The sequence below is a fragment of the Mobula hypostoma genome, chromosome 6 (genome assembly GCF_963921235.1).
Source record: "Mobula hypostoma chromosome 6, sMobHyp1.1, whole genome shotgun sequence".
NCBI lineage: Eukaryota > Metazoa > Chordata > Chondrichthyes > Myliobatiformes > Myliobatidae > Mobula > Mobula hypostoma.
Window position 1 is genome coordinate 60,880,713 of NC_086102.1, and position 17,980 is coordinate 60,898,692.

Below are 17,980 nucleotides of genomic sequence, written 5' to 3' on the forward strand. Positions count from 1 at the left end.
GAAGATTACTGCCATGTACATTTTGAAAAATAAAGATGAAATGCGTACCTCTGTTTGGGCAGCTGTAGTTTGCAGTGGACCAGGAATAATTTTAATGCCACCAGTTCCAACATGAAGCCCGGGCCACGCAGAGTTCAGTTACAAAGTAAGCAGAGAATATGTTCAAGTACAACATAATTGCTCAAACCAAATGCACTGCCTCAAAGGGTAGTGAAGGCAGGGTACTCTAGGGCTTTGGAAGCATTTAGATGAACATTTATATTAAAAAAATAGGCCACATCTAGGAGCCGGGATTAATATAGTTCCTGTTGTGGATATAGTAGGCTGAAGGGCCTATTTCCAAGCTAGTATATCGTTGGGAAGGTTATATTAATTTAAATGCCAGTTTAAGATTACCGTTAAAACCGGCGCGGGAGGCGGGGGTGGCTGTTTTGAAAGGACGGTTGCCGGCAGAGCGAGCCGACCATCTCCCGTGTGACGCCAAGAAGCGGCTCACGTGCGGACGGGGCCGAGGAGGGACGGAGGAGGGGCGCTGGAGTCAGGAAGTACGGGGAGAAAGCGAAAGGCATCACCACCGTCGGTAGAGGCAGGGACTGGGATCGGGACCGTGGCCGTGGCCGAAATGCGGTTGTACGGGCTTCTGCTGAAAAACCCCATCCCCAAGCAGATTGAGTACTACTCGCGCTTCTCCCCTTCGCCTCTATCGATAAAACAGTTCCTGGACTTCGGTAAGTGGCCGAGGGTGGCGAATCGTGCGCGTCGGCGGGGAGGGATGTGTTATTGTTTGTCGCCGTCGTGTCTGCTGGCTTCGGTACCGGGCAACAGTCGAAGTACAACAGACTGAAGCCCGGGCGGTTCCGAGCGCCTGGCTTCGATTCTATACAGGTGCAGTAATAGCTGTCTGCTCTCTGAAACCGGGCACTGAAGTGGGTTACCGCACGTACGCATTGGCGGGCAAGACGATCAAAACAACTGTCACACTCGCTTTTCGGTCATGCAGACCCGCCCCTTTCCCAGCCTATCGTCTCGGGGAATTTTAAAGGGAATTCGATGCACTACATTGCGAAACTTTTCGTATTTGAAATTCCACAAATGCCATCAGTAAAATAGTCTTTTATTTGTATTGGGCCTTTCAGGACGAACAGAACGCTTTCTAAGCCAACTTTTAATTTGTTGTAATGGAAACGAAACTTAATTTTTAACTGTAATTTGGATGTGTGCCAGTGGGCAAAGATAACTGGCAGCAGCCTCGGAAGGAGTGTATTTCCAATTCCCAGGGCTCCATTGGTTGGATTGAAAGAGGATGATAACAGAGAATATCCCACTCAAAATTTATATTAAAAAAAGCAATAGGTTCTAGTTCAATCAATAAAATCAAATTGGTAATATATAACATTTTTTAGAGTTGCCCGTGGAAGAGTTTGAAACGGAGGCAGGTCAATAAAGGTTCGAAACTGATGAGCCATGATAAAATTGAAAAATAAGGCATTTATGGGTTACTTCATATTCCTTTAATGTTGGCTGGCCCTGGTTACTCAGTGATTTTTGGAGCTGTTTCAGAGGCTTGAAATTCTAACTACACTTTATACTACAAGACAATGCATTGAGCTCACTTTTGCAACTTCTTGTAGCCATTTTTGAATGATAGCAGGTAGTGTGTCCAGTTTTTTTTGCATCAGGTTCATTAAGACAGGGGTGTAGTCAAACATTGTTAAGAAGAGATACATAATATGTAGAGATACATATTATAAAGCAGTGTGTCATGAGTCATGATTTAAATTTGTATCCTGGGACTTTACAGCGATGAAGATGTGGCTGTTCTGTGTTTAACCACCAGCATGTGAGGAAAGAAGTGTTTTATTGGGGATTAGAGTATAAAAGGAAAAGATAGGTTGAAATGTCAGCTGTAGAGATAGTAAGCGAAATGGAGGACATATAGCTGTGGTTGGGAGTTTGAAATCACAATTGTTTTTCTCTCCTTTTAGAGGGGATGTAGAATGAGGGGCAGTGAACTAAGAAAACCACGGCAGTAAACAGCAAAAAAAAATGGTGATCCCATGAGGCATGTCAGCAAGGAAGGCTGTTTGATGCATCCAGGGAAAATAAAAATCTTCTCCTTCCACTGCCCATTCTTAAAATCTTGTCACATTTGTGTTTATCGTTGTTTGCATGAAGAACGATTTCCTGGCATCTGACTTTCATCTGTTTGCACTCGAGTTATCAATCTTGCTATTGTGGTTTATCTTTTAAGATCTTATATAATTGACTTGAGGATTTATCTTTAGGATGTAACAGTCTCTGTATTGTAAAATAAATACAGTGGATTAATTGAGCCATCAGTTAATCGGGGCATGTGTTTATTTGGGATAACTCGTAAAGAACAAAATCTACACCAAGAAATTAGCCAGTTTTTAAGTAGCACCATTTGCGTGTGTTTGCATTAAAAAAGCAGTGATTTTTGTTACTGATAGTTAGCTGGTGAGAAATAAGTAGTAAGACAATTTAGAACTGTTTTGCTCACTGTAATTTCAAGCAGTCAGGCTTGGAGATGCCCAAAACGGCTAGGAGTGAACAACTACAACGTTAGGAATTGTGAAGAATTCAAAGGTATTGACAATCACCTTGAATGTTACAACAAAAATGAAGATTTAGAGCATGCAATCACCTAAAGCATTGAATGAAGCCAGTCCATTATCTGCACTAGATGTCTATGCTGATTTTGTTCATTTATGGTCAATCAGAAGAACACAGCAGATTAATTTCTCTGTCAGTAATTTTTAGGAACTAATATACACATTTTATAGTACTATAGAGATATTAGTAGTGTTCTAATTTGTTCTGTATTTCATCTAAATACATTAATTGTTACTCAGTTAAATGGTAGGTTGTCTTTTTTTTACACCTTTTAACTACTTTCATGAAACTTCAGCGATTTAGGGCAGCACTTAATTGAGCCAAAATGTTCAGGTCCGGATGTGTCCCAATTAACCGAAATCCACTGTACAAAGAGTTTCAAATAGACTGTAGCTAGTGATTTTCTGTTGAAGTTACAGAGGCAGGATATGAAGGTGTCCGGCTCTGTATAAAGCTGTAAAGTGAATATTTCGTTTTGTGAATTCCCATCAGAGGTGCATCCTTGTTGACATAAATATTGATTGTTGTTTCACATGGAGACTAACTCTTATCTATAAATGTGACATATAGTTTTACTTCATAAACTCCTCAGTAGATATACATTTTGTCTTGTAAATTATTTTGATTTTTTGGTTATGGTGAAGGATTTTTTTTTAGGATTTTATGTGCTTGAAAGCTTGCTAGAATGTCACTAGGCATTAATTTTTTTTGCAACTTCATCTGTAGTTGCTGTTGATAGAGCTTATGTGTTCCTTGTTTTTTATTTGGCATGTAGTATCTTGTATACAAAAATGTTTTGTATCTTGCTGTATTGTTTATTTAAAGTTTTTATCTCGGAATTTGTAATTGGGAAGGTTAGAGGAAACTTTTGAGTCAGCCAAAAACCTTACATGTCATTGAAATATTTGTCCAATTTTACTGTCCACTGTGATAAATATTGCCCTCAAACTTGTTAAGGTGGTATATTGTGCAGTTAGTAGAGCTGAAGACTGGGGTTCAGTCCTGACCCCCTGATCTGTGTGAAGCTTCTGTGGTCTCTCAGAGATTGCCCTGGTTTCCTCTGTATGCTCCGGTTTCCTCTCACAGTCCAAAGATGCAAAGCTTGGTGGGTTAATTGTTCTTTGTGTGCTGGGGACTGATAGAATATGAGTGGAGTTGCTCAGAATATGATTTCAATGCATGGCAGAACAAGAAAATAAAAACGCGTAGGAAGAGTGCAGACAAGTCATTGTTCATTGGTGTGGAATCAGTGAGCTAAAGATCTTGTTTAGGTGATGCATTTCTCTAAGATCCTGCAAATTGTTCTGCCATTCATTGAATTTACAAACCAATCAGTGGCATCACTTCATTTACTACTATTTGTCTCTTATCCCTAATATGATTTGGTCTGCAAAGAATAGTCAGTTTCAGATTAAAAATTAATACAGGTTGAGTACACATTATCCAAAATGCTTGGGGCTGGAAGTGTTTTGGATTTCGGATTTTGGAATATATAATAGGATCACCATCGTTCTGACTCTGAATTTATATGCTACTAGTTATCAGTATTTGTCTTGTACTTGTTCATGTACTGAACAGTTAAAATTATTACGTACCATTAATATAATGAAAATATAATGTGTGCAGGGTAACAAAAGCAGCACAGCAGCATCGGGAGAATACCTGAATCAGCTGTTGAACAACAACAAACAATGGCGGGATTTCAGTCTCCACGTACGATGCAGTGTTTTGATTAAAAAGTTACAGTACACTATACTTATATTTTACTTTTTTATTGTAGAATTGTTCTGGTGTTAGATTTTCATCAGCAATGACCTTGGCAAACTCATCAATAAATTTCTGTGTTGCTTTGTGAACAGCAGACACTTTTAAAAAAAAGATGTTATGCCTTTTGTTAAATTTCTGCGACCAGCCTGTTTGAATCTCCACAATTACGTTCAATTTTCAGTTCATCGTGATAGATCATGCTTGTTTTATGATCAGCGTACTGTTAAGCGGCATATGTTCACTCTAACACTGACGAATCCACTCTTTCAATACATGATTGAGATATTCATTTTGTGCTTTTATGCTGTGTTTTCCTATTTTTCATTAACTTCTGTTCATTACATATGTGAGGTAATTTCTCAGAACTGTCTGTGGTGTGCAGGGGCCTGAGAATCTCCTGGGAACCTTCCCAGCACCTTGTGTAATTTTCCATTTGTGACGTCATGTCAGCGCTCAAATTTTTGGATTTCTGAGGTTTTTGGATTTTGCTTTTCCAGATAAGGGGTACTCAACCTGTAGTTGATTGAACATCAGTAAGTATGTTCCAAAACGAAGCCGTTGCTCAGACTTCATTATGTTTTTAGGTTTGTAGAGATGCGTTTGGGGGACAGAGAGCGGTGTTAAAGGTCTGGTTTGGCTTTAGGGACAAGAATGTGGGGGAATTAAGTTGGGCTGAAGTGTAGGCCTCCACTTCACGCTCCACGCTCAAAAGCTAGTGATATTGATGTGGGACAAAGGACATCTGTGGTCAAATGTTGGGCCAGACCAGTAAGGACAAGGGCTGGTGCCCCCTCCACCCTTCTGGTCAGTGAGTAATTGTCGTTGGGTTCCATGATCAGAGTTCTGTGTGGGTAGGAGACATGAGTGTTGGTGACCCCCTAGATGCAAGAGTTGGCAAGACTGGAGTTCGAGGCCTAGTGTTTGGGGTCTCATCATCGGCATGTTGGAGTTCGATCATCATTCAGCATCCTTATTCATTGTCATCGTCAAGACCTGGGGTTGGTACCAAGGTCGAAGTCCAAAGCTCGATCAGAAGTTGAGGCCCGATGGTGAAGCTCTGTGACTGTGAGTCGACTGGGGAAGTCAAAGTCAAAGTCTGAGAGTCCACTGGAGGTTAGGGTTAGAGACCCAGAGATGGCCTGTCCTAGGGTTGGAGGACTGTGTGGGTGGGAGGGAGATAAGTGGTTTGTTTTGCCTTTGTGTTATTGCTTGTGTTCTGTGAACTTTGTGGGCATACTGTGTTGGTACTGGAGTGTGTGGTGACACTTGCAGGCTGCCCCAAGCTTGTTCTTGGGTTGTATTGGCTGTTAACACAAATGACACATTTCACTAGATATACAGGTGATAAATGAATCTGAATCTGAACAAAGTTCCAAATTTCTATCACATTTTAGTCTGGTGAAGTGTTTTCTAATTTCACTCCTTAATGCTTGGCTTTAATCATTCTACAAGCCTTCTCTTAGTAGATTCTTCCATTTGTAAAGTTATTTTTCTTTCTACTTTTTCAAATCTGCTTGAAAACCAGCTATTTTGCTTAAACCTTAAATTCCAGACCAAGGAACATTAGTTTATATAACCATAATTCAGTCTTCATATTTTGGGCATCATTTAAGTGAATCCACTTCTAAAACTGTTATTTCTTTCCTATGATGGGGTCTGCTGAGCTATTCACAGTACACCAAGTGTTTTGTAGCCAAAGGCTTATGGCCAAAACTCTTTTGTATTCTCCATGATTAAAAAGATTAGTGTTCACATTACTTTATTTTGTACTTGTACTTGATATATTGCTTTGACTTATAAGACTCTCATGGTTTTCAGCGTTTCTGACCCTTCGCCATTTAAAAAAAAACAAGTGTCCCATATTCTTTAATCTCCTAATTATTTTGTGTGATATAACCCCTGGCACTAAAAAGTATTTGATCTTAAAACCAATCAACACTATCATACTTCTATAATCCCTGTTATTAGTATTTTAATAGCAGTGTAGCAATATGATCTGTCCCTTTTTGAATTGTCTGTTGTTGCACACTTAATCTTGGAAAAGGTATCTCTGGCACTTCTGGGATATAGACTGGTTCACTATTACTCTAAATAACATTAAGGCTTTATTTGCCAATGTTATGGAATTATGTTACTGTTCTGTGGAAGCAATATACTGTAGGTTGTATTTATTACAAACATTTAAATACCTGCAGTATTTAATGCCCTGAAATGCTGTACAGTTTGATAAAATGTTTATATTTGATTAAGTTCTGCAATACTTCATTCCACTTGTATCTTACAGAACATTCTCTCTCCTTACCATGTCATTTTAATAGACTTGATTGATACTTTACAGGATACTTATGTAGATGGTTTTATGAAAATTCAGTAAAGAAGTATAGGATGTAGCATTTGATTGTCCATTAGTTGAAGATTCCCTGACCATGCTTGTTTTAAAAGGCAAAAAAATTGTGACCTTGTCTAGGTATGTTCATTTGTGTATCACTTTAAACAGGACTAATTATGGGTTACTGTTACTAGTCTTGCCTCATGAGCCTGAAGATGAGTTTGAACTATAGTCCAGAGACCTGCAGCTTTTTATCATCATTGCTTTTCATGGAATTTTGCAAATTAGCTACTGTATATCCAGCAATAATGACATTTCAGAATTATTGTATTGTAGCTTTATCCACAAGAAAAACAGAAAATATAGGAAATCATGTAGCCTTGTATCTGGTGCTGAGAAAAGTTGATGTTGTAAATTGACGTGAAAGGGGGATGGTATAAAATAAAAGATGTGGTTATAGAATAAGGAACAAACAATAAGCAGACATCCCACCTCTCCCGTGAGTTCCAGGAGTCCCGCATTTCGATAGTGGCTCCCTGACGCCCGGAAATTATATACAATATCCCGGAAATAGATTTTTTTGAGAGGGAGAGGGACAGTGAGCATCCTGATTGGTCTCTCTTCGTGCTAAGAGTGGTCCCCAACCACAAAGGAAACAATATGATTTGGCGATATGAAATGATATGAGTCAGCTGCACCTTTCCTCATTCCCTGTCACGCACTGTTGAATTTTAACGCACGCGAGGTCATCAGTGACCCAAGATGTGCAAAGGAATGGGTCCATGACCCATTTGTGAATGTCCCCGGTGAATCATCCATGTCAGCGCTGGAAAAAGATCAACTCCTCGAGCTTGCAAATGACGGTGGCCTGAAAAGTATGTTTGACATAACATCTCTGCTGGCATTCTGGATCAAAGTCAAGGCTGAATATCCTGAGATAGCCACGAAAGCACTGAAAACATTGCTTCCATTTCCAACATATTTCTGCGAAGCGGAGTTTTCTGCAATGAATGCAACGAAAACTAAATTGTGGAATAGACTTGACATAAGGAACCCCCTTCGAGTATCGCTGTCTCCCATCACCCCTCGATAGGACCATGTTGTTGCAGGAGAACAAGCACAGGGCTCGCACTGATTCAGCGATCTTGGTGTGTTGCAATGATGTTATATGTTCATACGAGGAAAGTATGCGCTGTGTGTTTAATATCCAAATGTTACTTAAAATGTTATGATGCTATTGCCTTATAAGTGACTTATAATTCAGTGGTCCCCAACCTCCGGGCTGCGAAGATTGGAACGCACCCAGCACATCTTTAAGAAAAAAGCTGAAATAAACAAGCTAATTAATTACATGCCAGGCGGCACCTAATCAATTAGCTTGTTTATTTCAGCTTTTTTCTTTAAAGATGTGCTGGGTGCGTTCTGGCTACCGCTGCATTCTTCGCGGCCTGGAGGTTTGGGACCACTGTTATAATTGACTTATCACTACGTTCATGCGAGGAAAATATGTGCTGTGTGTTTAATATTAAATTCGTTAGATAAACCCCTTTAGAAACGAAATTGAGTGTATTAGCCACTTATAAGTTACTTATAGTTGACTTATCACTATTATTCCGGTCGCGTTTAGCACCACCCCCCCCCCCCACCCCGGGGTCAGCCGGTCCGCAAGAATATCGTCCATATTAAACCGATCCACGGTGCAAAAAAGGTTGGGGACCCCGATTTAAACTAGCTAGCTAGCTGCCAAGGAGCTATGCTACTGCTGTCCTACGTGATGAGGCCAATCTCCCTGCAGACTTGCTTAAAGTTGAAATAGAATAAACATGGTAATATAATATAATATATAACTACATATTTTAATGTCACATTTGCTGCATACACCCAACTTGGTTTACAGATTAGACAAAATCACTAAACAAAGTATTACATACACCCTTGGCGGTCGACCGGGGGTGGGGGGGGGCAGATATCGGGGGGCAGGGGTGCTACCTCCCTGAAATGAGTTTTTGCAGGGTGGAATGTCTGAATAAGTCTGGGGAAATGTAAATGGAAATGACAGAATGACTTTGACGATGTTGACATTAATGCTAATTCCTGATGGATTAAGAAATGTTAATTCTTGATCTTGCATTGAGCTTGAAGTGGAACAGTCTAAATACCTGAGGATAGTGAAGTTAGAGTAACAGGTAAAGGAGCCTGAGGAACTCAGCAGGTCAGGCAGCATCTATTGGAGGGAGGTGGACAGTCAGTGTTTCAGGTCAGGACCCTTCATCAGGACTGGAAAGAAAGGAGGGGAGACAGCCAGAATCAGAAGTTTGGGGGGGAGGGGGAAGGTTGGAGCAAAAGCTTACAGGTGATAGGTTGGTCCAGGTGAGGTGGGGATGATAGGCAGCCGAGAGAGTGGGACCATAGTGAGAAGCTGAGAAGCAATACGTGGAAATAACAAAGGGCTGAAGAAAATGGAATCTGATCTAAGAGGACAGTAGACCATGGAATAAAAGGAAGGAGGTGAGGGGAGCTGGTGGGAGGAATGTGTGGGTGATAGATCGAGGGTGAGAGAAAGCAATGATATGAGATGATGGGGACAGTATGATAACGGAAAAAAAAGACGACAGGGGAGTGGTTTTTGGAAGCTGGAAAAGTTCATGCTCATGCCGTTAGGTTGGAGACTACCAAGGCAGAAAATGAGGCATTGTTCTAATATGCATGTAGCATCAATTTGGCAGTGGAGAAGGTCATGACAGGCAAGTGGAATTAAAATTATGGCTACTGGGCGATCCTGGTTGGTGTGGTAGGTAGAGCAGAGGTGGTCAATAAAGTGATTTTCCTACCAACCCCCATCTGCCTGCAGGGATGGATGAGCAGACATGGGAATCATCCAGAGCATGATCAATTTGGAAAGCGGAGAGGTGGGTGCATGGGAAGATATGCCGGGTGGTAGGATCCCATTGGAGGTAGTGGAAGTTAATGAAGATATTGGATGTTTAGGCTCATAGGGTGGTAGGTGAAAATTAGGGGAGTTCTCTCCCTGTTATGTTGGGGTTTTTTTTTAGCGTGTTGCACCAGACAGTCAGCCATTCTTGTCTGGCGCATGGTGTCAGGATTGGTCTCCTTTCAGATTAACTGGGTCACAATATGAAGGTTCCTGACTCAACCTTTTTTTTTAACTGGCTGAGTGGTTAGCTCGACGCTGAACCCGGCATGGGTGGAAAGCGTGCTCGGGGGGTGGCCCGACTTGGATTCGAACTCGGGAGCCTTCACTCCAGAGTCCGGCGCTGATGCCATTGTTGGGGGCGGGGTGACGGGAATGAGAGCAGACGTATATGAGGTATGGGTGATGGCTCCTTTGACAGCATTGGGGTGGGAGGGATCTCCATATACTGAAAAAGGATATACTTTCCTGGAGTGGGAAGCCTCATCAGGAGAACAGATGAGGCACAGAACTTAGACAAGGGAATTGCATCCTTGCAAGTGGTGGGGAGGAAAGAGGTATTGTTGAGGTATTAAACGTGTGGGTCACTGGGCTTGTGAAAGATGGAGACAGATCAAGAAAGAGGAAAGGGATGTCAAAGGTGGATCAGGTGAATTTAAGGGGTGGGGTGGAGGTTGATAGCAAATTTGATGAAATTGAGCTCTGCGCAGGTGCAGGAAGTGGCATTAATTAATGCAGTCTTCAATGCAACGGAGAAATAGTTGAGAAGCTTTGCAATTAGAGTAGAAGTGGATTGGACAATTAGTGGCATTTAACCAGAAATTTGCCATGATATTTAAAGTTTCAGTAGAAGCATTCTGCAAGGTGTCTTAAATCATCTGGGTTTGTTCTCCTTGATGTAGAGAAGTCCTTACCTCTGAGCAGTCAGTTTAATGAAGCAATGAATTGAAAGAAGTCAGAGTATCCAAGTGGAGATGCTTAGAGATTCAATTCCATTGTGTAACGATGATGTTGAGACCATTCGAGAAAATCTTAAGGTGCATGCACATCAAAAGGGTTGTATTTGCAGATAGGAATAGACTGGAAATATGGAAAGTGGAGAGGTGGGTGCATGGGAAGATATGCCAGGTCGGAACAGGAAATGAAAATCTTCTGTCAAGCAAGAACAGGCTGAAATAATGGATTTTTCAGGCAGCCCTGCTGTGAATATTCTAAAATAAGTAGAAATGGCCTCTGTGGGATTGGTGTATTTGGATATCGGAAACCTTGAAGCTGAGATCTCCTGAATAAATAAGGTCAGCAACAGTCTGGCATATGATGGTTTGATGTTTGATGAAGGAGTTAGGGTCTAAGGAGAGGTTGATGTGAGGATATGGCTGTGAATTGGCACATAGTCTCTGCTAAATGGAGGGCAGTATCAAGCTCAATGCAGCATCCATGGAGAGAGAAGCAGAGTCGAAGTTTCATCAAAATGTGCACATCTGCGGAGTGTTTTCAGCATTTCCTGAACTCATTTTGGATTTGCAGCATCTGCAGTCTTTGATATAGTTATTACACTTGGCCTTACTTTTTTTGACCGATTTGTCTTGGAAAAATGTGGTTAAAAATAAGTCATATCTGTCTCTTAAACTTCCTCCACCATTATTGAGGCCAACATTGAGCTAATTATGGTTTTGAATTTGGCTGTCTTAATGTCAACAAATCTATGCAGTGTTATCTTTGTGTACGGGGTCTTTTTTTTTGTATGTTAAATTTAAAATGGCTTCTTTGTTATGTTATACTAGGGAATGCTCCTTTGTTATGTTAAATGCTGAGAAAGTCTCTAGCTAGACAGTTGCTTGGGTTAATACAGATAGCAGGGTGCTATTAGCCAATGGGTGGTCATGTATCATTTTGTTTTCGGATGATAATGCGGTATCATATGACTGAGTTAGGGGGTTTTGGCGGGGAGTTGGAGGAGAGACGGGGAGGATGGCGGACGTGTGGAAAGGCTCCGATCGATCACTTCGGGTGGTCCGGAGCCGTGAGTCGACAGGATTCGGGTGGTCGTCAGGAATCGATTGAGCTCCAACGGTTGCGCGCGAAGAACTTGGACTTTGATAAGTCTTGGCGCCTTTTTTTATTACTTCCTTTTCTGTATCGAATTTACATTAATGTCATAGAATTAGTAATATCTATAAAGTGTACTTGGTAAAACGTACTGGGTGTGCTGGCTGATGATTGATGTTTGGGATTGATTCGGGCGGCAACCGACTCCGTGGGAAGCATTGAGGCAGATGCTGGGTGGGATTTCCCCTAGACATATCCAGGCCAATATAACTGAGTGTTACATTTGAAAATACTGAATTTTTTTTTCCCTAGGAAAAAAATTGTTCTCATCTTTTGTGTTAATTTTATGTATTTTATTCTGGGATTGTGTCTTCTAGTCGAAGTTCCATGCACCAGGAAAAATGTCCCACTGTGTTGATTCTGTTCAAGCTTTCTGAAGAAAATATGCTCCGACAAGCTAATTCCTTACTTTGCCAATATCCAGGTATATAGTCCTATTATACTTAAACTCATCTCTTTCTTACAAGAACGAATCATGTTACGTGTCCACAGTTTCGTTTTCCTGGGAGTCCATAGTTTCATTTACTGTGGGCGTCATGTGTCCCCAGTTTCGTTTTACTTTGAGTCCACGGTTTCGTTTCTGTGAGCGTTACCTTATGACAGCAGTCCCCAACCACTGGGCCGTAGACCGGTACCGGGCCATGAGGAAATGATGAGTCAGCTACACCTTCCCTCATTCCCTGTCACGCACTGTTGAACTTGAACATAGGGTTGCCAACTGTCCCCTGTTTGCCGGGACATCCCGTATATTGGGCTAAATTGGTTTGTCCCGTATTTCCCCCGCTAAGGTAGAGCGTTCCTATGAAACCTTTCGTGCCGAAATGGCGTAAAGCGAAGAAGCAATTACCATTAATTTATATGGGACAATTTTTTGAGTGTTCCCAGACCCCAAAAATAACCTACCAAATCATACCAAATAACACATAAAACCTAAAATAACACTAACATATAGTAAAAGCAGGAATGATATGATAAATACACAGCCTATATAAAGTAGAAATAATGTATGTACAGTACAGTCGGAAAGATGAAGGCAAAACCGATCTGTGGGGGAAAAATCGGCATGTACGCGCATGCGCACACAAGTGCCCGTGCAAGGCTTCATGGTCATGGTAGTCTTCCCTGGGGTAAAGTGTCCCGGGATTTGACTGCTGCTTTTGTCCCTTATTTGGGAGTGAGAAAGTTGGCAACCCTAACTGTAAAAGACATGTTGAGGTGAGTTTAACCCTACTTGAACATTCCCCCCCCCTCCCCCACCAAGTCAGCCGGTCTGCAAGAATATTGTCAATATTAAACCAGTCTGTGGTGCAAAAAAGGTTGGGGACCCCTACCTTATGACGTATGCCAACGGTATAAAAGAAATGTGGACATTTTGCTGAGAAGGGAGTCGAAGGAAAGAGAGAGAGCATGAAGGTCGCAGGCTTCGAGCTATCTGGGAACAGCTCACAATCGAGAAGGGTAAAGTCTAATGCTTACCTATACCCAAAGGATTGGGTTAATCAGCGGCACACTGTGCATTGTGGAGACGTGTCTGTCCTTCGTATGATCCATGGGTCTGGATTTCGTGACAGTCACTTTGTGAAATCGCTCTTCGTGGACTTCGGAACAGTATTCCTCAGCTGGGATCTTTGGTAACCGTTTCTTCATTCGCTAGCTGTGGAATTTTTGGAATTTGTTGTGATCGCCTCGTAGCTGCATTGTGAATCCACAAGTCTCTCCTCTCACCTATTTCGTGAATTACTGGGACTCTCTGAACTGCCACTTTAAGACTGTGCTTGAGTAAGATTTGTTAAGAACTGGTTCTAAGTTTGACTGGGAGCTATAGACACATAACACTGTTAACTTCTGTTTAAGAAAGTAGTTTATTTAATTTCAATTTCTATATTTTTGAGTAGATGTAAATAAATACAGTGGTTTTAATATTAAAACCCGACTCAGTTTGTCATCTCTTGCTGCTGGTACGTTACGAAGTCGTAACAATCAAGCAAACCTTCTTTGAACTGCCTTCAAGCCAATTGCATTCTTTGCTTAATGAGACCAAAACTGCATTCAGTACCAGGGCTATTGACTCGCCAGAGACTTGTACCAATGTAAAAAAGACTTCTTAAATTTCTTACCACATCCAAACCAATATTGTTTGTCTTCCTAATTATTTCCTGATAGGTTTTCTGCACCACTGGATGTTATTCTTCTAATATCCCAGCAAACTTTTGTTTCACTTTTTTGATGTTAAATAGTAATAGAGTAAATTTTCCAGTGAACCTGGAAGTTTAAAGGGGTGCAGGAGCCAGGGCCTTGGTAGGTTAAAGGGACTGAGGGAAATAAGCCTACTGTGAGTTTAATGGGAGCACTGGAATTAGGACTGCAGTCTGTTGAAAGTGAACATAGGAAGCATAGCCCTAGTGAGTTGAAGGAGCATTGTGTACTCACTTGGTAAGTCAGATGTTGAACCACATGGTCTTCCAAATAGATACTGGGGTACTTATTGTATTTTAGTTTGAATGAGGGTGCTCAGATCTCTCAGAATATCAAGATTTGTTGATTGCAAGCTATTTAATCATTTTCTCTTTTCTAATTTTTTCCTCAACTTCAACTACTGCACAGAGTCTTGCCATCTTCAGAACTTTTCTGATGACTCTGCCATAGTTGGATGCATCAGCAAGGGAGATGAGGCTGAGTACAGGGCTACGGTAGGAAACTTTGTCACATGGTGTGAGCAGAATTATCTGCAGCTTAATGTGAAAAAGACTGAAGAGCTGGTGGTGGACCTGAGGAGGGCTAAGGCACTGGTGACCCCTGTTTCCATCCAGGGGGTCAGTGTGGACATTGTGGAGGATTATGAATACCTGGGGATACGAATTGACAATAAACTGGACTGGTCAAAGAACACTGAGGCTATCTACAAGAAGGGTCAGAGCCGTCTCTATTTCCTGAGGAGACTGAGGTCCTTTAACATCTGTCGGACGATGCTGAGGATGTCTACGAGTCTGTGGTGACCAGTGCTATCATGTTTGCTGTTGTGTGCTGGGGCCGCAGGCTGAGGGTAGCAGACACCAACAGAATCAACAAACTCATTCGTAAGGCCAGTGATGTTGTGGGGATGGAACTGGACTCTCTGACGGTGGTGTCTGAAAAGAGGATGCTGTCTAAGTTGCATGCCATCTTGGACAATGTCTCCCATCGACTACATAATGTACTGGTTGGGCACAGGAGTACATTCAGCCAGAGACTCATTCCACCGAGATGCAACACTGAGCGTCATAGGAAGTCATTCCTGCCTGTGGCCATCAAACTTTACAACTCCTCCCTTGGAGGGTCAGACACCCTGTGCCAATAGGTTGGTCCTGGACTTATTTCCTGGCATAATTTACATGTTTACATATTATTATTTATAGTTTCATATTGCTATATCTATACTCTATTCTTGGTTGGTGCAACTGTAACGAAACCCAATTTCCCTCAGGATCAATAAAGTATGACTATGACTAAATTGTACTCATCTGCCATCTTTTAGCTCACTTAAGCTGACTTTATCTTTCCAAATAAGTTATTCATCTTTTATCACCAACAAACTTAGATCAGCAAACAGTATACTCGGTCCAAATTCTTGCTCATTTTCTTGTGCTATTCTATTTTAAAGTTTGATAGCCTGAAAATTATTTGTTTATTTGTACTTTGTTTTCTATTTGTAAACAATCCTCAGTCATGTTAATATCTTGTCCTCAATACTCTAAATCTTTTATATTACGTGGTAAACTTTTGTGTGACGCCTTGTATGCTTCCACTCATTCCCCTTTATCCTCAAAATTTCATGAATTTGCCAAATACTTACTCGTATGTTGACAGTTTAATATGTTTATTTTTAATATCCTGTTTTACTTGTCATAGATCCCAGCATTTCCCAGTGACAGATGTTGGACAAACAAACCTAGAGTTTCTTGTTTTCTGTCTCTCCTTGGAATGTGGTACAGTATTATATTTGCAGTTTCCCAGGCTGCTGAGACCTTACCAGAATTGGACAATTCCAAAAGATTATGACCAATCTCTGTGTTATCTTTGCAGCTGCAAAGGATGTAGGCCTCTGAACAAGGGACTTGTCTGATTAACTTGCCTAGTTAGACTCTCTCCTGAAACGAATAATTTGAGGTTTCTATTCAATACTTATTTCCTTTTGCTTTTAATATGTTCAAATGTGAAGATGGACATAAAGTATTAGTTTCAACTCCCAACAACAAACAACGAAGGTCCTAATGCTGAACGCTGCAGCACAGCACTAGTCACCAACCTTGGTTCAGAGAAATAACTTTCAACCACCTCTCTCTGCTTCCTAACTCTTTATTCAGATTTGAATACATGTATCTAGCTCTCCCTGGATTCCACAGGACCTAACCTTCCAGACTAACCTGCCATGTAGGACCTTGTCAAAGGTCTTGCTTAAATCCAAATCAACAGTATCTACTTCCCTGCCCTTTTACTTCCTCCTTCAAAGAACTCTCAATGATTCATCAAACACAACTTGGCACACAGAAAGTCATGCTGACTCCTCAAGATCAGATTCTATCTATCCAATTGCTGGAAGATCCTGTCCCTCAGAATTCCCTTCACTGATTTCCCTAACTGGCACCAGAATGACGGCCTGTAGTTCCCTAGCTGGTCTTTGCTATTCTTAAACAGTGGAACAACACCAGCCAGCTTCCATTCTTCAGGATCTTTACCAGTGCTGATGATAAAAACGGTATCTCCACAAGAGCCTCTGTAATTTCTTCTTGCGCCTTCCATAGTCTGAGGAAGCACTTGATCAGGCCTTGGGGATTTATCCATCTTGTTACATTGTAACAGTATAAATACCTCTTCTCTGGTAATATTAATACTCTCCATATTGCTCCACTTGTTTCCCTTGCCTCTTGAGCAACCACGATTTTTCTACCTAATAAACACCGAGGCATAATATTTGTTAAAAATCCCACCATCAATCTGATACAGCTCGAGACATAGCAACCCAGTGTATGCTTCCTTTTTCTTGACCAGAGCCTCAATATCTCTCAGCAGCCAGGGTTACCCTTCACTTAACAGGAACATATCTCTCTCCTTAATTTCTCCCACTTCCATTCCATTTCTTTCCCTTCAAACAACCTCACCCAATTAACCTCTGCTGCTGTTGTTGAGTGCTGTCGAGTCGTTGTCCATAGGGTTTTCGTGGCAAGATACCAAAGTGGATTACCAAGTCTTTCTTGAACAGCATTTTAAAATGTTCATACCATTGTTTCATAATATTTGCAGTGTACACTAGCAAATAATTTGCACTCCTTCAATAGTATATAAAGTAATAATTCAAGAAGACAGCTTACCTTTTGAAAGTCATTTGAGGCTAAACGATAAGTAATTCTTCTTGTCATCAACATCCATATTCTTAGATTTTCTTTAAAGATTTCTAAGATTTTGATTTTAAAATAGAAAGGTGTGTTGTGAATATCGTTGTGTCGCAGTAAATTCTGCTGGATTTCTTTCTTATCTGGAATGGCAAGGAAAGTCCAAAGGGAGATTACATTTTGAAGAACTTCCTGATTTTTTTTAAACCCAAGTTCTGCCTATGCACTTCAGTTGCCTGCAGGACAAACTTTGAGTTATCTACAGTAATCTTCATGATTTGAAGTATGAAGGAAGATGTTCACAAACTTTTTATTTTCTGTGAGGTAGTCGTTACCAGAAAGTTGCCACTGCCAAACTAATGTTTTGTATAGGCCATATTTGATGACATTACAAACAAATTTTAACTTTTTAACCTTTGGTTGGATCTGATTTTTTTGCTGATATATTAATAAAATATAAACTCATGTTTCCTCTTTAAAAATGAAAACACTTGATTTTTTTTTCCCCCTACAGTTCTAAGGCAGGAATACCATAAACCTAGAATTTGCCCTGACTAGAATTTGGACAAGCATGAAGGTTTTATATTTGAATGTGCACAGTATACGGAATAAGGTAGATGAACTTTCTGCATAGTTGCAGATTGGCAGGTGTGATGTGTTAAGCATCACTGAGTCATGGCTGAAAGAGGATTATAGCTGGGAGCTTAATGTCCAAGGATGCACATTGTATTGAAAGCACGGGCAGGAAGGAAGAGTGGAAGGTGTTGCTCTGTTGGTAAAAAATGAAATCAAATCATTAGAAAGAGGTTACATAGGGTCAAAACGTGTTGAATCATTGTG

The 17,980-nt window shown here is 40.9% G+C and overlaps 1 protein-coding gene across 5 annotated transcripts in view; it reads left to right on the top strand.

The window, feature by feature from the left end:
• Positions 1-483: 483 nt before the first annotated feature.
• Positions 484-17,980, top strand: part of pdk3a (pyruvate dehydrogenase kinase, isozyme 3a) — a 141,781-nt gene continuing 124,284 nt past the window's right edge. For 4 of the 5 annotated variants that reach the window (XM_063050878.1, XM_063050876.1, XM_063050877.1 and 1 more), the window contains exon 1: positions 484-728. In XM_063050878.1, the coding sequence (XP_062906948.1) occupies positions 623-728 (106 nt within the window). In that variant the 5' untranslated portion in view covers positions 484-622. Of the gene's footprint in view, positions 729-12,088; positions 12,196-17,980 lie in introns of all 5 variants that reach the window. The other variant, XM_063050879.1, reaches the window with a different exon arrangement.